Below are 20,077 nucleotides of genomic sequence, written 5' to 3' on the forward strand. Positions count from 1 at the left end.
TACTACTGTGTCAACTGAGAGGAAACCGGGCACGTGAAGGAGAGGGGACTCTCAAACCCCTGAGAGACTAAGAGTGGTGGAAGCCAAAATAGAATCGATGGAGTACATGTTGAAAAACCTGTCTTTTTCACTGGAGGGGCAGGAGAGACGCGGAGGAGATCCCAGCTTCCCGCAACCATCCCCCATCCTCCCATCCAGACCGCCAGTGGAGCAGGGCCGGAGATGGCTCTGGGATGAATCTCCACCCCACAGAGCCCAGCCATCAGTATCCCCACCCCGTAAAGGGAAAGCTACTGTAACCTGGGGCCAAACCACTCAAGCGCCTGCTGGTTCCACTCCAACCGGAGGCAGAGTGAGAGACTTTTCTGTCAAATTTGATGGGGATCCAACAAAGTTATCTTTCTTTTTAACTAATGCTAAAAGTTATATGAGACAGTTTGGGGCATGCTTCCCGTCCGAAGAGGCTAAAATAACTGCCATTGCCACCAAGTTGAAGGGTCGAGCGGCTGACTGGTATGTTCAGTTAAGTGATGCTGACTCCCCTGCACTTGATTATTTCGATGATTTCATGTGGCCTTTAAAGCTGCATTTTGAAGATCCTCTGGCCAAGGCAAGAGCTAAGAAGGCGCTGAAGGATCTTTCCCGGGGCCAAATGTCAGTAGCTGATTATGCTCTAGAGTTTAAAGCTCTGGCTGGGAAAATCACTGACTGGTCTGAGTCAACTCTAATAGAGCGTTTTAAAGAGGGACTCAACCAGGACGTCCTGTGTTGGGCGTTGTGTAGAGACGACCCTGAGACATTGTATGACTGGATCTGTCTGGCAGGAAAGGCTGAGCACGTTCAGCATACCTTCATACAAACTAGAAAATCTGAAAAACCACCCACCACCATGAGAGGACCCCAAAGTGCTGCGACTGCTGCCCGGCCAAGCTATAGAGCCTGGGATGAGGAGAGAGATCAGCGCTACGTGAGGGGTGTCTCCGATGTGGAAAGGAGGGCCATTGAGCAGCTGATTGCCCAAAAGCCAAGGCTGGAGATCGAGTGGGGAAGCCGCCGGCCAAATCGCCCCCCCGTCACGGTGAACGACAGCAGCCAAAGGAACAGCCGACGCTGAAGAAGTAATCTACTTCTCGGGAGAGGCTGAAGACGACTCTAAGGAGCCGGCAGGAAACGCCAGCCACCTGCCATGAAGGGCACCAGCGGGCAGGTGGAAGAGGATGGGCGCAAAGATGCTATGGTGAGTGCTGACTGTCACACTTTAGCAATAAAAGTGAAATTGGGTTCCCGCACAAAAACTACAGAGGTATGGGCTTTAGTTGACTCTGGGTGTTCCAGGTCTTTAATTCACCCTGATCTGGTTGTTGCTTTGGAACTGCCTAGTTTTCCCCTCCAGCATCCTTTGATCTTCACACAGTTGGATGGTTCAACAGCGGGGGGGGGGCAGCAACCCATTTCACTGGAACTGTGGCAATGCAAATGGGCAGCCACCGTGAGACTTTGAAATTCGTTGTAGCACCTGTTGGCAATCCCTTGGTAATCCTGGGGATCCCCTGGTTGACCTATTGAAGCCCCTATATAAACTGGGGGCACACAACTGTGACTTTTAAAGATGGATTTTACCAAGCTCCTACAGCGGAGATAGTTGCACATGCGGGGGTTGGAAGGGCAGCGATCGCCACACCACACCCTGACTTGCCACATTTAGAAGGCTTGCCCAATTGATACCAAGAATTTGCAGACGTATTTGGGGAGATGGAAGCAGATCAGTTACGCCCCTACTGGAAAACTGACTGTGCAATAGAGTTGGTCCCCAACGCTCAATTGCCCAAGCCAAAAATTTATCCGATGACTCAGAAGGAGCTTGAGGCATTACGGGACTTCACTGACAAAAATCTGTCAAGGGGGTTTATTGAACCTGCTAATTCCCCAGTTGGGGCCCCTGTGTTATTCCGGGAAAAGAAAGATGGCATGCTTCGACTCTGTACGGACTATCAAGGGTTAAATTCCGTCTCTATTGTCAACAAGTACCCTCTACCCCTCATGAAGGACATGTTAGCTCATTTGTCAATCCTTCTAACACCAGATCAAACCACAACACTGGATGGTGTTAACAAGTCAGGTAATGAAATGTCTGCAAGCAAACAACAAGCTCAGAGAGCAGCAGTGACCCACATACAGATGTGTCTTGTCCATGGTTGTTACACAGCTATTGTAAGAGATATCTTACTCTTGCTGAACGTTATACTTCTTTTAAACAATGATCAAAGAAAAATAAAAACTAGGATTTTTAATATTTATTAGTGTAATATACCAGTGAGATTCGTATGTCTGTATTGTTATATGAGTTACCCATTTTACATGTACTGCAGGTAAAAAGGTGTGGGGCTTTGACTGTGTGGCTATTGCCACCATTCTTATTTCCATTCCCTCACCCAACCTCTCAGGCACTCTTCCTTTTATCTCTTCAATCTGCAACTCAGGCAAAATGAAATTGGCATTTAAGCAGTAATTGCAATAAGTAATAGCTATCAAAATAATATATTTCAATATTATGTTTATTTTATCAATAAATACTTTCAATTATCAACTAGTGTAGCATATTAATAAATTTAGAAAAAAGCCATCCCTGTTACTGTAACTATACTAAATAAAAAGCTGTATAGATGATAATTGCATAAAAAGTCAATTTTGTATTGCTTCCTGCTAACACTTGAAAACAAAATTGCTATAAGAAGAGAGCAGAGAAAAATAATTAGAACCTTCCTCAATTTCAGTGTTTGAGGCAAAACTATTATTCTAGGTAGAATGTTCTATCTTTTCACTAGATGATATTTTAAATCAAAGTCATTGTGAATGTAAATGTTCCACCTTGCAATGATTTTGGTAGTCTGATATTCTAAAATTAGAAAGATGCCATGATTATTTTTTTATTCCCAAAATGATGAATGTTGAGTTTTGAAGGTTGCCAGTATAATTACACACATTTTTTTAAAAAAGTAATCAGCATGCTTTATTATTTGCAATTTCAAAATCAGACTCTCAAATGGTTCCTATTTCAAAGGCCATTACAGATGGTACTGTCAAATTCAGTATCACTGTACAAGCATTTGGTCTATGGTAACAGCAATAAAAAAATTGGAAGGAAAACTATACAAATACAAAGGTTCTTAACTACACTGTGATATCAGCAGTGATAGGAAGCAGAGTTTCCTTGAAATTTATGGTATGCCCTAAGTTTGTTTATACCTGAAAAGATGCCCCTGCTGTGGTACATAGTTTGAAGAACCACAGGGAAATCTCTGCATTCGCTTAATTTGGTACAGAACAGAATCTGTGAATAGAAAAGCATGAGGGGGAGAGACCTTGGATCTAAAGAGATTCTTGGGTGACCAGTTTCTATCAATTTCAGCATCAACAAAATGTCTTTGACATGGCTCGGAGCTATCAATTCCCTAATTATCAAGAATCACTTTTGAGACAATGCAATAGAAAAACTGTCATTGCCTGAACAAAATTCTGCCCAGTTTTTAATTTCTGATCCAAAAAGTATGACAGCTCAGTTCAGTGGTGTTTGTAGGCAGCATCAAGACAGACACAACAGTGGTTGAGCCTTTGTAATTGAAGCCCACCTCTTTTGAATGCGTGTCAACATCTGATGCATGTAGAAAGGGGTGGGGTTTTAACCATGATTCTGTGGCTACCATCTTGACCACCCCTTGCAATTGCCACTGGATCAGTTACTATTATTTTTATCTGTTGTTGTCTATCAGTATCCTTCAGAACTATTGCACTTTCCACATTAAATGTCTTGAACACAGTTTGTTGTGCAAAAATATTTGCCACCTATGAACCATGCAGCTGCTTAGTTCCACTGATTTTATTGTGGTGAACAAGCAAAATGCAAAGAGGAGATCCACAGCCCCTAAAACACACTGTACATACATATTGGAACCTGGCCAATTTCTGATCTGTGCAGTCCTACTGAATATTTCAGTATGTGCATCTTCCTTACCAACTTTATCACCTAAATGCAGCAAACACTGCTGAAATATTACTGCCTTTTGAAAGTGACAAACAGCAATGCTATGTAGTGTTTTGCAGTTCTCTTGTTTAGATTTCAAATGTCCTTTTTGGTTTACCTCAAATCAATCATGTCATTTGTGGCAGATTAAGATGTGTTAGAGTAGGCAATTTGAACACACTTTTTTCCTAGCTTGCATTCTCCATTTCTATCTCAAGTAAAAATGGTGTCCTGTATTAGTATTATGCCTCCTAGTAATTTAAATTACAGTAAGCATGTAACTTCAAAAATAATGTTAGTGTACATATAGATTATATAATATGTAAATTCTAACAGTGTGACTACCAATAAATACAGTTGGTAGAATGGATTCCCCTTTCTCTTCCAGTCCCCTCAAACAATATCCAATGTTGCCCTTCACCTTATGTGCCAAAAGACTTATAACCTATGTTAAAGCTTTTAAAAATGTTCTCATTAAAAAAAGGCAATGGAATTTGGAAATATTACATCCAATCTATGTCACTTAAAGCATTATTGTAGATAACCATACATTTACTCAATATTTACTAAATTGATAGCACTGAAAAATGCCAAAGGAAAGGAAATGTCTAGGTAACAGTGACATGTGCATTACTATTTTACAAGCATTTTTAAGAAACACTTTTAGTTTCTCCAAAGTGCATTATCTGCTACATATCTGACTAGCAATAAAAATTAATTAGGGTATTTATTTAATATAGATATATCTGTACAGGTTTTTGTGTGGCTTTATATCTATATCTAGATCGGACACTGGAATTTACTTATTTATAGAATCTAAATGTGTTCCAAGCTTTAACCTTCAGATTTAACAAATACTAGAAGCTGTAAAAGTTATGAATACTGTCTAATATACCATATTTGCAGCATAAACCCCAACTAATTCAAGTAACTAAAGTAGTATTTTGAATGCTTTTTTCTGACTCCCAAACTATTTTTGATTCTAATATAGCAAGAGTTTGTCCCGTTTCCTCAAACATTCTGAATTTCTCTCCTCACAAAATATATTCTATTATAAAAAATATAAGGTCTGATATTAGCAAATCTATAAAAACTAAGATAGATTTCCAATAAACCTGAGTATTCAACAGACCATTCCAAAAATCAAGAATGGGCTGAACAGCAGTGCATTGTCACCTTAATGGAAGTACCTGGAAGAATGTTTACATTCTGTACAAACCGTACCTTGACAACCAAAACTATATTGCATATACCTACTGCCAGAGATATGTGCTATAGTTCTACTGTTTGGGGGATTCTCTGTAAGCTACACAGAAGGTTGGATTGCTTTTTCTTTTCTTTGTGTTTCCTCTTGCCTTGTATTTTATGCAAAGTGTTTCCTTTTGGCAGTGAGACAGTAACAGCTGAAGTCAAGACATTTAGACCTCATTAGAAAACCTGCCAATGTAGTCAGAATTCCAGGTGCTCATCTTCTGGCTGGATGATTTCTTGCTCCCCATGGATAGTATTGATACCTAAAAAGATTTAAGAGCTATAAGTGTTTGTTTAATGGAATGAAAAAAATCCATAGCATTTTCATCTTGAATCAGATTAAATCTTTGTGCTACCAAACTGGAATATACAAGAGATGCATCAACAGAGTCAGGTAGACCATGTTATGATCTTCTCATTTAGGGGATGATAGCACTGTCAGTATGCATGAGCAAAAGTCCAGCTTGCTGGAAGTTAGTAGAAATTGTAGACACGCTGGTTTTACAAGGCATTCAACAATCTGTTTTGGTTACAGAGTTCAATAAACAGCAACATTTTCTAAGCAAAATCTTAAGAACTGGACATCCAGAGATGCTTTTTCCATCCCAGAAATGTGAGCCATGAGAAATCTGATACATGTAAACTGAAGCAAGACAGATATTCAGCTTTACTATGTAAAATGGCAATTTGATTACTAAACATTCTGTTCTTTATATTTTAGTGTCATTGATTGGGGAGAAAATATAGCTAATTCTAAAGTGTATCAATTCCAAGCAGATTGTTCATGCATAGCACCTGCAGTTAAAAAGTTAACTTTGGTTGATATCTCAAACTCTGGTCTTTGAGAGCATCTGCCAGGCAGAATTCACAATATTGGGTTAACTGACTCTGTATCTTCTAGTTTTGATCACTCAGTGTGATTCATTTTAATCTGGTTGATTAACAAGACTCTCTGATTAACTTCTAAATGTACACCAGTCACTAATGGGAAGTCAGCAGATGCCATAGTTATCAGGGATGGGTGGAGAAAAGCAGTGCTTACTGAAGGCAGAAGTGCAGTTTCATGTCAGGTTCTTCCAAATACAGTGCTTCTGTTTCATATTCTTTTGCTTTCTTCTGCTAGTTTTATTTGTGCAAAACCCTTTTCAAACCATCTTCTAACTAGATTAATGTATACTTTATCAGTATTTATTTTTGTTCAAAAGAACTTTTTATTGATTGATTTTTATTTTTTTAAATCCAAAAATTGGCTTTACAGGGAGAGAAGAAATGAGAGGAAACTCATTAGTGAAGTACTGTGCTATTCTTCTGTTGGAATATAGTCCAAAACCTTACAATATCAGTTCTGCCTAGCACTTGCCTACATTCCATTAAATGATGCATTCTGTTAGACTTAACATGACCTGTTATTAGAAAAAAAAATAATGACTGCATTCGATCACTGCATCTCTATTTAACATTTCCTTTTGAAATGAAACTCACCTGTTTGAGGTAAAATTGTAATATCCACATTCCTCCAGAACCTCTTCGATCACAGTCTATGAAAATGAAGTACACTGTTTCATTATGAGTTTTTCAAAAGATTGCTTATAACAATGCTAAAGATTGCTTATAACAATGCTAAAAATAATGCAAAGTCTAACCTGCATTTGTTCATATGTCATTCCTTCATCCATATCAAAAATGCTAGGAAGACCTATAAGTAATTACATGAGATAAAGTTGGATAACGGAACAGACATTTTTATAAAGTGAATTCCTATACAGAAAGTTTTTCCAGCAATAAAGCTATTATCAGTTTATAATAGAACATATTGCAATAATGTAAAAATAATAACAAAAACTTAGCTTCAGGGGTTAAAAACTGAGCTTTTTATAAAATATAAATCTGCTCTAGGATTACGAAGTCCAAATGTATGCTCATTTTAACAGCACTAGTTTAGGTGTTCTGAATACTTCATTTTAATTAATAGTAATTCTTGCTATTAGAAGAGTTGTGAGTTCTTCTCTCAAGGTGACTGGTCTCTTTTTGTAGTTATAAAAAGCGTCAAAAATAAAAATATTAACTTAACCCTTATATTCACTCACTTGAAGAAGTAGGATGGAGCAAAGATAGCTTCATCAAAAAATAGCCTGATATTGGACTTCCAGACGAAGAATGGCGGACTGAAGAAGGCTCCACAAAAAGTGGAGCTGACAACTGCGGTGAAGAACAAAGAGCCAGTGAGTAGACCGGCTCTTCGAACTTCTCTGGACAAAGGAGAGAATTTGAGATTACCCACTAGTGCTCCAGACAGTTGCTTCTTGTGAGGAAACCGCAAGACAGCAGTCTCTGGTGGGTTTTGAGTGCTGGGAGATGAGGGAATAACCATCTTGCTCAAACCGTGATCGGTGCCTTTGAAAGGACACTAAGTTCACATATTTCTTTTTCTAATCACTTTTGGAAATTGCTTGTTAACTACTTTTCAGCTATTAGAAACCTTTGATCAACAAGTCTGAAAGCACCAGGTGAGTTTGCCTTCAATCCTAAATAAAAGGAAGTTTTAGCTACAAGCTTAAGAACTTAAAAAACTTTTTTTGAAATAAACAGCAAAAGGTTGATTAAAACTTTGATTTTAGAAAGCCACAAACATACTACGGGTCCAGATAAATTTGAAATAAGATTTTGGAATTAATTATAAAGAATCCTTCCCATGGGAAAATGCTTTTGTTTAGAATTTTTTAAAAACATAGTAAGGTAAGATTTTAAACAGTGGACACTAGAGGGAACTCAAGATTTCAATTAAAGGAGAACACGTAAACTTGACTAACTGGTACAGAATGGTACAAAATGTTCTAACACTAGAAATATTGAAAGACACTTTTGAAAAATGGAGCCAGAAATTAATATTAACAATGTCAACAGTGATATCTGCCTTTGGCTGAACTATGTCTAAGATAGGGTATGGAGGAGGAACAAGTTCTACCTGACAAGACAGAGACTGAGTTGAAAGTGGATTTACACATGACAGGCTACAAGAATGACATGGAAAAAGATGTTACACTGGACTTATAAAAGAAACCAGCTGATGTTTTAATAATTGAAAGGGACATACAAATAATAAACCAAGAGAGTGACCTGGTTAATTTTTCTATATTGGACTTACAAAAAAAACTTGTTAAAGCTTTGAAGAATCTTGTGAGAAGAGACAAAGAAGAAATGAAAAAGAAATCAAGTTCTATGACATTATTTGAATTGACTAAAGATTAATATTGATATAAGTAAAAGGAAGTAATATCAAGTTGGTTTATTTGATCAAGGTTAAAATAGATGTTATTTCTGATAACCCTTAATGAACTTTTGCTGATACGAGAACTGAAATGATGAGGCTTCATGGATTTGTTTAGAGATAAGAGATGGAATATGGGAAGAAGAGATAATTTGTTGTAATTCAAGGGGAGGTGAAAAGTTACTAAAATTGTTTATACTTGTTATGATAAAGGTTAGAAGTCACTTCTTAACATATTTCTTTTATTTTTCTTTACTATATTCTTACTCTTTTTTCTTTCTATTATTTACCCCTTTTCTCCCACTTTCTCCTTTTACTCTTCCTTTCTATTTATCTATCTTCCTTTTAGTTTGTATTAGTTTTTACTGTTGTAATTATAATCATTAATAAAATCACTTGAAAACAAAGAAAAGAAAATAGCCTGAATGTTGACAGAGATGTATCATCCAGGGAGACTCTAATTATGCTAATAAACAATCCTGCATTTGTACATCTATTACTGGTATCTGGCCACAACACTGGCAAGTCAAGAAACAGGTTGGCTTTAGATGCACTGAATATAATGCTCCTCTGTTTTCCTCATGCAGCTCTAAGGCTGTTCCTCCCTCTCCCCTTCCTGAAAATAAATTTTACTGCTAGAAGGAAAAATGAGACTGCTGGCTACTTTTGAGCCAGATACTCTGATACAATGGGGTCTCTGTAGCATTTCTTCTCTTCCACTGTAATGGTATGTGGGAATGACCTTGGGAGACCACAGCCTATGTAACCTTCTAAGGAAAAGCAGCTCAGTCCACAGATTTGCAAGATTGATGTCAGCCTGGTGAGATAGTCTAGACAACAAGCACACCCAGATGAACTCAACCTATTTATTGTAAGGTTATATTAACAGAATCTTACAAGACTAAAAGTATTTATCCCCTCCTCTCTTTTTAGTCTCCAGAAAACTAGGGAGGGTCCCTTCTGAAATGCTTCCCATGCTCAGTCCCATGCTGTGGACTGAGACAGTTGCCTAGGCTGTGGGTTTCATCCTGTCTCCCAAGGTCATACTCACATACCATTACATTCACTCAACTTCTAGTTGTCCTCCCTAAAACCGTATCATTGCTGTGATTTCAAGAGATGATACAATAACTCTTAAGTTTGCTATCTATTGGTATATTCCATCTTTTGTACAATGTTACTCTGCAGTGTCATTTTTGGCTTTTGTTGTTATTTTACTTCTCTGACACATTTTGTGAATAAATATATCTAACCCAGTTCTTAAATTATCAGATGACTAGTCTGGAAACATGGGACGCGGTGGCGCTGCGGGTTAAACCGCTGAGCTGTCGATCGGAAGGTCGGCGGTTCAAAACCGCGCAGCGGAGTGAGCTCCCGTTGCTCGTCCCAGCTCCTGCACACCAAGCAGTTCGAAAACATGCAAATGTGAGTAGATTAATTGGTACCGCTTCGGCGGGAAGGTAACGGCGTTCCATGAGTCATGCTGGCCACATGACCCGGAAGTGTCCTATGGACAACGCCGGCTCCAAGGCTTTGAAACGGAGATGAGCACCGCCCCCTAGAGTCGGACACGACTGGACTTTACGTCAAGGGAAACCTTTACCTTTACCTTTAGTCTGGAAACAGGCCCCTTTTGGGATGGCTCCCTTGATTGCATAGGTAAGGCTAAAAAGTGAGGTATTTCATGAAAATTAGAAGGAATTAGAGTGCGTCACAATTATCTATATTTGATTCAAGTACTGTTCTATTCTCATTCAAAAGATGAGAACAGTTTCATTTCTTTTACATCTTCTTATTCTGGTGTTACAAACTAAATAATAAATATATTTACTTGAAAATAAGTTCAATTGAGTTCATTTCTATGGTCCAAGAATATCGGCTTAAAAGAATCACTTGGAAAAAAAGAATTACTTGGACTTTTCAAACAACATCTACTTCATTATTCTAGACTGTGCTATCTGAAGATATCAAGCTGAGATTTAAAAAAAGCGATGCAATGTTGGAATGTCTCTTTCAAATTGTCTTGTTACAAACCTATATTGTTTCCTGAACATAATGAGTTGAATAAACTTGGATTTGGGGGTAAGAAACAAAAAAGTTTGGTAGATGCCCAATTCTGATTGCTGAACCATGTCTACATTTTTTATTTTTTGTCAGTAAAGCAAACATTAGGACTGTTCCTTAAGTATTTATGAAATGTAATTTTGTAAACTTTCTAGAACTAAAGGTATCAGATACAGTGCTACACTTGTTCCTAGCCAAAAGGCTGAAAAGCTAGAATGATTCAGATACAAATGTTTCCTTGGTTATTCTTTTGTTCCCTTCAAAGTAGAATAAACCCCATTTGCAATGGGCAGTAATGACTATTAATGAAACTGCACACAAATGTATGAGAAAGCTCCTTGTACATGGAGCAAGAAAAGTTTTCTGGTTTCCTATGTAGAAAGCTGAACAAACTGAAGAATTTAAATGCAGTAGCTTAAGAAAAAGATGAAGTCTCCCTTGAACTGAGCTCAGCTCCTAGTGAGCTCATAAATATATGCATGTAGTTTTCTTGGCAACAATATGGACATAATTTTCTATTATTTTTCTGAGATTTTTTTTTTTACTTTCCAACCTAATCTATTTCCATGAGATTTCCTGATGGACCTTCATTCAAGTACTACGCAGATCTGACTCCTTAGCTTTTTGAGGTTAATCAAGATCAGTTATGTACTGCCACCTGTTGTAGGTATAGCTTAAAAATCACAGTGTAAAAATAACCCAAAAACATTAGCAGAAAAAAATTAAATTACTAGGATAGAAAAATGGTTTCCTATAACCATAGCTTTCTCCAACATTTAAAGGAAAGTATCACTTTGTTATTTTTTTCACTATTTTTTCCACCAGGGCTACCAATATCCTACAACAAAGTCCAGTAATTTCATAAAGAAGTTAAAAAAAAGAACAAAGCAACAAAATCCTTAAAACATCTTAAAGACCAAGTTTAAAAGATGCATTTAAAAGCTAAGAGAATGGGGAGTCAATCCTACTGTTCTTCTGAAAGGAGTGCATCTCACAGCAAGATAGCAATGCAGGAGAAAGCTCTTTGCTATTTCAGGGCTGGCCACTCTTGAAAGGGGTCTCTCTTGCTATCCCCTAGACTGCTGTTGTTCATTACTCCTATAAACGAAAACCAACATGGTACTCAAACACAGAAAGAAACTGCAAGCAGGGCAGGCCTTTCTGCTCTTTTTGTCATATCCCACAAAGGGAACAAAATGCTGGCTTTTCTTTAAATTCTTACAGCACACTTAGTTATATAGGGCCATGAAAATCTTTGAAACAAGAGCAAAATCCATGGAAACTTCCAAAATTATTTTTTACATAAACTACGTTAACATGATTTATTCACCAGCTTACACAGTTTCATAAGAAACAGACTGCTTGTTTTCTGGTCTTCCCAATTGCTATCTTTCTCCACTTTTGACATTTCAAAGTGTTCCTCATAAAATCATGCATCTAATTTTGCTTGGACCATGTCATTCTTGTTGATAAAGCTTTATACTTTTACCTACTTGTTCTGTATTTTTCCGTAAGCGCTCCAGGTTATATCTCATCTTTTACCTTCATTAAGTGCAGTTATTTTCTTGCTTTTCAATTTTTTCCTTTGTAATTTTTGCTATGTTGCTCTCCAAGCAGCAGGATGGTTTGTCTTCCTCTAACATATTTTTTTTCAAATTAAACTGCTCTTACTCCCTCCTCACATCCATTTAAGCTTTCCTAACACTTCATTTCGTTATATATTACTGTTATTTTAATATCGATATCACTCTTATTAGCCTAACTAAGCTCTCAAAATAGGTTACAACATGAGAAATTCTGTCTTGTTCTCTAATTTTTGGCTGATCCACTGTATCATGAAACAATTACTGCTTTCCTCTTGCCTCAAGCCTTGTCAGAGAATATAATCTTTATGTATTTTTATTACATTTGTTTCCTGTACATGCATAGATATGACTGTAACTTGAGGTAAAGCCCATGTTTTTAAGAGAATATTCCTAATTTAATATTTGTATTCTGGGGGAAGACTAAAACAAATCCTGATGAAATCCTGGAAGTCTGTTGCCAATTAGCGGTTATAATTTGAAGAGATGGCTTGATATGTTGTAATATGGCCTCATATGTTTCTGGGAGTCTAAGATAGGTTACATGCTTCCCTCTTTTTTTCAACCTACTTAGGATGAGAGACAGTGATTAGCCTGAGTATTTTACAGACGAGTGGGAATTTGAACCTGGGTCCTGATCCAAAGCTCTGACTCTGTAGCTATAGTTTAAAGCAATTAAGAGAAGTACAAGGAGGGATGGTTTGAGAAGCAACTGTGCAGAAAGTGACTTTTTCTCTATACAATGTACAAATATAGGATTTCAAGATGTTTATTTTGTATTTTTATTATTGGTGCTTATTTACTTAAAACACATATATGCTGCCCTGTAGTATACTTCTCACAGTGATTTACATAGGATGAAAGAAATTATGTACAAAATACAGCATAAAACCATTTAATCAAAAATAACATAAAATATGAGCAAAAAATGACTCCTGCCTTGGGCAGGGGGCTGGATTAGAAGACCTCCAAGGTCCCTTCCAACCCTATGAAAAAAACTCCTCATACCCCTTAAATTAATACATAGACTAAAGGTCAGGCTACATGAGTTATTAAAAAAAGTGTTAGCGAACAGAACAGCAAAACTATCACAGGAATGAGACCAGGTGACATTTTGGGGGAAGGCTGCTCCATAACTGGTGTGTCATAACCAAACATATGCTTCTCCTAGTAGTTCCCTGCCTTGTTTAGTTTTGACAGTACATCTGGACTAGGATTCTGAAAATCATAAGATTTAAAGGGCTTTTCAGGGTACCTGATCTCAGGCAACATAACATTAACATTAAACTAGCACCTTACCCTTCAGCAAAGGATCGTTACCTTGTCGTGGTGCTGGAGCTTGAGCACCTCAATGATGCCATGAGCTAAACCGTGAAGGGCCACCCAAGACGGGAAGGTCATGACAGAGAGGTCAGACTAAATGAGATCCCTGGGGAAGGTAATGGCAACCCACCCCAGTATTCTTGCCGTGACAACTAAATGGATCAGTACAACCAGATAAGTCGGTATACCATCGGAAGATGAGACCCCCAGGTCAGAAGATGGTCAAAATGCTACTGGGGAGGAACAGAGGATGAGTTCAACTAGCCCCAGATGTGATGACGCAGCTAGCTCAAAGCCGAAAGGACGGCTAGCGGCCGACGGTGCTGGTGGTGAACGGAGAATCCGATGTTCTAAGGATCAACACACCATTGGAACCTGGAATGTAAGATCTATGAGCCAGGGCAAATTGGATGTGGTTATTGGTGAGATGTCAAGATTAAAGATAGACATTCTGGGTGTCAGTGAACTGAAATGGACTGGAATGGGCCACTTCACATCAAATGACCACCAGATCTACTACTGTGGACAAGAGGACCACAGAAGAAATGGAGTAGCCTTCATAATTAATAGTAAAGTGGCTAAAGCAGTGCTCGGATACAATCCAAAAAATGATACAATGATCTCAATTCGAATTCAGGGCAAGCCATCTAACATCACAGTGATCCAAATATACGCCCCAGCCACAGATGCTGAAGAAGCTGAAGTAGAGCAGTTCTATGAGGATCTGCAGGACCTACTGGACAACACACCTAAAAGAGATGTTATTTTCAGCACGGGAGACTGGAATGCTAAGGTGGGCAGTCAAATGACACCTGGAATTACAGGTAAGCATGGCCTGGGTGAACAAAACGAAGCAGGACATAGGCTGATAGAATTTTGCCAAAACAATTCACTCTGCATAACACACACTCTCTTCCAGCAACCTAAGAGACGGCATTATACATGGACTTCCCCAGATGGACAACACCGAAATCAGATTGACTACATCCTTTGCAGCCAAAGGTGGTGGACATCTATACAGTCGGTAAAAACAAGACCTGGAGCTGACTGTAGTTCAGATCACGAACTTCTTCTTGCACAATTTAGGATCAGACTAAAGAGATTAGGGAAGACCCACAGATCAGCTAGATATGAGCTCACTAATATTCCTAAGGAATATGCAGTGCAGGTGAAGAATAGATTTAAGGGACTGGACTTAGTAGATAGGGTCCCAGAAGAACTATGGACAGAAGTCCGCAACATTGTTCAAGAGGCGGCAACAAAATACGTCCCAAAGAAAGAGAAAACCAAGAAGGCAAAATGGCTGTCTGCTGAGACACTAGAAGTAGCCCAAGAAAGAAGGAAAGCAAAAGGCAACAGTGATAGGGGGAGATATGCCTAATTAAATGCAAAATTCCAGAGGTTAGCCAGAAGAGATAAGGAATTATTTTTAAACAAGCAATGCGCGGAAGTGGAAGAAGACAATAAGAATAGGAAGGACAAGAAACCTCTTCCAGAAAATTAGAAACATCGGAGGTAAATTCCAGGCAAAAATGGGTATGATCAAAAACAAAGATGACAAGGACCTAACAGAAGAAGAAGAGATCAAGAAAAGGTGGCAAGAATATACAGAAGACCTGTAGAGGAAGGATAACAATATTGGGGATAGCTTTGACGGTGTGGTCAGGGAGCTAGAGCCAGACATCCTGAAGAGTGAGGTTGAATGGGCCTTAAGAAGCATTGCTAATAACAAGGCAGTAGGAGACGACGGCATCCCAGCTGAACTGTTCAAAATCTTGCGAGATGATGCTGTCAAGGTAATGCATGCTATATGCCAGCAAATTTGGAAAACACAAGAATGGCCATCAGATTGGAAAAAATCAACTTATATTCCCATACCAAAAAAGGGGAACACTAAAGAATGCTCAAACTATCGAACAGTGGCACTCATTTCACATGCCAGTAAGGTAATGCTCAAGATCCTGCAAGGTAGACTTCAGCAATTCATGGAGCGAGAATTGCCAGACGTACAAGCTGGGTTTAGAAAAGGCAGAGGAACTAGGGACCAAATTGCCAATATCCGCTGGATAATGGAAAAAGCCAGGGAGTTTCAGAAAAACATCTATTTCTGTTTTATCGACTATTCTAAAGCCTTTGACTGTGTGGACCATAACAAATTGTGGCAAGTTCTTAGTGGTATGGGGATACCAAGTCATCTTGTATGCCTCCTGAAGAATCTGTATAACGACCAAGTAGCAACAGTAAGAACAGACCACGGAACAACGGACTGGTTTAAGATTGGGAAAGGAGTACGGCAGGGCTGTATACTCTCACCCTACCTATTCAACTTGTATGCAGAACACATCATGCGACATGCTGGGCTTGAGGAATCCAAGGCGGGAGTTAAAATCTCTGGAAGAAACATTAACAATCTCAGATATGCAGATGATACCACGTTGATGGCTGAAAGCGAAGAGGAACTGAGGAGCCTTATGATGAAGGTGAAAGAAGAAAGTGCAAAAGCTGGCTTGCAGCTAAACCTCAAAAAAACCAAGATTATGGCAACTACCTTGATTGATAACTGGCAAATAGAGGGAGAAAATGTAGAAGCAGTGAAAGACATTGTATTTCTAGGTGCGAAGATTCCTGCAGATGCTGACTGCAGTCAGGAAATCAGAAGACACTTAATCCTTGGGAGAAGAGCAATGACAATTCTTGATAAAATAGTTAAGAGCAGAGACATCACACTGACAACAAAGGTCCGCATAGTTAAAGCAATGGTGTTCCCCATAGTAACATATGGCTGTGAGAGCTGGACCATAAGGAAGGCTGAGAGAAGGAAGATCGATGGTTTTGAACTGTGGTGTTGGAGGAAAATTCTGAGAGTGCCTTGGACTGCAAGAAAATCAAACCAGTCCATCCTCTAGGAAATAAAGCCAAACTGCTCATTTGAGGGAACGATATTAAAGGCAAAACTGAAATACTTTGGCCACATAATGAGAAGACAGGACACCCTGGAGAAGATGCTGATGCTAGGGAGAGTGGAAGGCAAAAGGAAGAGGGGCTGACCAAGGGCAAGGTGGATGGATGATATTCTAGAGGTGACGGACTCGTCCCTGGGGGAGCTGGGGGTGTTGACGACTGACAGGAAGCTCTGGCGTGGGCTGGTCCATGAAGTCACGAAGAGTCGGAAGCGACTAAATGAATAAACAACAACAAGCACCTTACCACACTGAGTTCAGAAATGGACTTGGAGTTAGTGCTGCTGACAAAATATAGCTATAAAATAGTTAACACACCTAGTTAATTTGCTTTGTTTTCAAATTAGATTATTTTAAAAGGGATGTTTCTACCAGGCCATTGGTGATTATGGTCGACCAGGTACACTGCAGCTGCTATATCAAAGGTGGAAAAAAAATAGTGCCTTGGTCCAGAGAAGACACTTGAACCTCTGTTGGTTTAAATGAGCATTTAGTAGTAATTATTCACATTTACTGGATATTGTCAACTTAAGTAACTACTAAGTAATGTGGCTTTTGCTAGACTTACCTGGTCTGTCATCTAGGACTAAAGTACTGCCACCTGAAGAGTGAAGCAACAAGTGACAATCTGAGGTCAAAAAATTAGGCTCAATCAACTCTGGAGAGCCTTGAAGTACCTACAAAAAGATAAAAAACAAATGGTAACTCTATTTCTTTCATTTCATAAATGTTGTGCCAGACAATAATTAGCACTAGAGATCTATTCTAAAAGGAAACCAAGTTGAACATATGTAATAGAAATAACCTGAATTCTGTCATGGATATGATGTGGTTTAATCCCAAACATAACACATTTGCACCGAATGACCCACAGCATAATTCCAGACAGCTGCATGCTAGATTAGTGGAATGATTGCTCTTTCATCTGATTTAGGAAGAGTGACTATTTTAACAACATTCCTCTTTGTGAGGTTTTAAAAGGGGCCACAGATGTCCTCCTCATTTAATTAAACTGTAAATTCTCTTTTGCACACAAGTGTGGTGTTCTGCCTCACAGAACTAGACACAATCAGCAGCTGATAAAACAGAATGATAAATGATTTTATCACTGATAAAACAGAATCCAAAGATTCTGGAGTCTACATCTGCTTTAGAACAGATTGCCAGGGAAAGGGGCTCAGAACTGAATTCAAAAGGTTTAGTAAGCAAAATGGTAAATACAAAATAGTGCACCTTTTACACATATTCTACTACATTCCCTTGTTTAAATTACTAAATAAACATATGATTTATATTTAGAAATGGGGTAGCAAAGTTTATGACAAAGGAGAGACATTGCTCAAAATTGCAAACATTCAGTATTCAGAAACTGCACAGATTTGGAAATCTGAAATTGCCCTAAGGAAAATAAACTTTGAGAAATAACAAATAAAATAGCACAAAACTGAGTTACTTCGAAATTTCCACAGTGAACATGAAAAACCAATGTAGCATTTTAAAATGGTCTTAAAAGTCAAGAAAGGAAAAGCAAAGAAATGTCTGCCTTTTCTTAAACTTATCCTGAAAGTTGGATCATGCCCATGTATATGGAAGAAGAGAAAATATTCTAAGAAGTTCAGATGAGAAATAATCAAACCTAAATCTGCCAATCTAGATAGTGGATAGACAGCAGCAAAGCTCATGAAACTCAAACTCAGAGCAACCAATCAGGAGCAGTAAAGTTTCCTCTTTCTCAGGTGAGCTTTTCAAAGAGAAGGACGTGGCTCTATTTTGCCTTCCATGCTGGATGATGGCTGGTTTCCCATTTAAGAAATGCACCCCAATCTGGAAAAGTGTTAGAAAATCAGAAGGAAATAGCAACCTAGGGAATTGTAGAGATAGATGCAAATTAAAATCTTTAAAATTATTTTAAGAATTCAACTGAACTGTTCCCCTCTATCCATAGTCCTATTTGGTTCTGCCTGTACTATGTGGCTGCGTATTTCTGCCTGGAAGATTAGCTGTGAGTTAAAGCCTGCAGGATTCATGATATTTTCTTTTTCTTTTCACCCATTGTCTTCAACTCTGCATTAGCTCCTTAGCTTCTATTTATGTTTTAAAAAATGTATTTTCTTCTGAAAACAGTAGTGTCATTGTGACAGGGTCTACCATGCACACTGGCCATTCTGCCAGCCACAGAAAGGCAAGAAACCTGAGTGCAGAGGCAAGTTTCTCCATTCCCTTCCACCTTAATAAAGGCACAGGGAGAATTTTTTTTCTGTAAAAAGTGGGTGTTAGTATTATGCATTAGTATGTATTACCTCATTATCCATAAGATTGTAGAAGGGAGGAGAAAAGGTTTAGGGATTCCTACTTGAGGGAAGGACTAACCATATCTCACACCGTAACATGAAAATTGTACCTGAAATAATTGAGAGTAAAAAAGGACTATCTTGTGTTAAGAAAAAGAGTGAAAACTTGATTGTTATAAGCTTCACAGAAGGCTGTAGACCAGAAATACTTCTCAATGACTTTTTCTATGCAGAGTCATATAGCAACTCTTTTTGTTCTTCATGCTTATTTGGCATGCAGTAACAACATAATCTCAAACAGCAGGCAAGAAGACTGGAGATAGGTCTTCAAAAGAAATGCACTAAACTCTTATCCCTATAAGCAGGCACTGAACTGATTTTTATAATGGAATGCTTAGATCCACTGATGTTTATGTGATTTCAGCCATTTTGATCTCTCCAGGGTGCTCTGTCCTTTTGCTGTTGCTTAGAAAAGTGACAACTGTCAACACAGATGATATAAGGGAAAAAATTTCTAATTCTCAAAGTGATAGCTACTCTTCCAAAACACTGGCTGGCTTCATACAGATGAATTGATTTCCACAAAATTAAATTGGTAGAAGGCTTTCATATTATACACTATCAACTTCAATATACAGTTCTGAGCAAAAAACAGTATTCTGTCATTTTCACTTATGGAATTAAAAGGTCACAAGTGAAAAGCTGTGGATTAGCTTCAGAATTACTTTTAAGTGGAAATTTAACCCAAGCAGTAGGCAAGAAACTGGCAGAGATGTCTGTCTGCCTCAGGGAAATCTGCTCAGTTCTATTAGATCTTCACAGAAAAATTGCCAAATGTGCTATTTTCATTCATTTAAAAGCAAAGCACAACAACATGAGGTTTAGAGTTCACAATGAAGACAGTGTAGAAAAGTATTTTAAAAAGTGTGCTGAAAGGTTACTTATGGTATTGGCTGGTTAGTATTCCAAGTCAATCAACTGCAGTTTCATCAGTGGAAATAAGGACTAACAATATTTTCCTGATAATGCAAACCTAGACTTGAAATGTGTTGTCGATTAGAACTCCAGAAAACATCTCCTCTGAAGAAATAGAGGAGAAACATAGCCAGTTTGACAGTTTTTAATTTGACAAGATTGAAAAAATAATGGGATGAGCTTTGGTAATGCCACAGTTGAAAGCTACCAAAGAACTGTTGACAAGAAAGCTTTGAATATCCTTTAAATAGAAAGTTGGGGTAATAACAACACATATGTACGAATTTGCCTGCATGATTTATGTAATATATTTCTGAGATCAACTAATATTACAGTCTGTT

At 38.3% G+C, this 20,077-nt stretch overlaps 1 protein-coding gene across 2 annotated transcripts in view; it reads right to left on the reverse strand.

Annotated features, from left to right (window-relative positions):
• Positions 1-2,537: 2,537 nt before the first annotated feature.
• NEK10 (NIMA related kinase 10) overlaps positions 2,538-20,077 on the reverse strand; it is a 127,951-nt gene continuing 110,411 nt past the window's right edge. For both annotated transcript variants that reach the window (XM_063303912.1, XM_063303910.1), the window contains 4 exons: positions 17,039-17,147; positions 6,916-6,968; positions 6,755-6,810; positions 2,538-5,535 (listed from right to left, as the gene is read on the reverse strand). In XM_063303912.1, the coding sequence (XP_063159982.1) occupies positions 5,487-5,535; positions 6,755-6,810; positions 6,916-6,968; positions 17,039-17,147 (267 nt within the window). In that variant the 3' untranslated portion in view covers positions 2,538-5,486. The remainder of the gene's footprint in view (positions 5,536-6,754; positions 6,811-6,915; positions 6,969-17,038; positions 17,148-20,077) is intronic.

This window comes from Candoia aspera, chromosome 4, assembly GCF_035149785.1.
Source record: "Candoia aspera isolate rCanAsp1 chromosome 4, rCanAsp1.hap2, whole genome shotgun sequence".
NCBI classification, from domain to species: Eukaryota; Metazoa; Chordata; class Lepidosauria; order Squamata; family Boidae; genus Candoia; species Candoia aspera.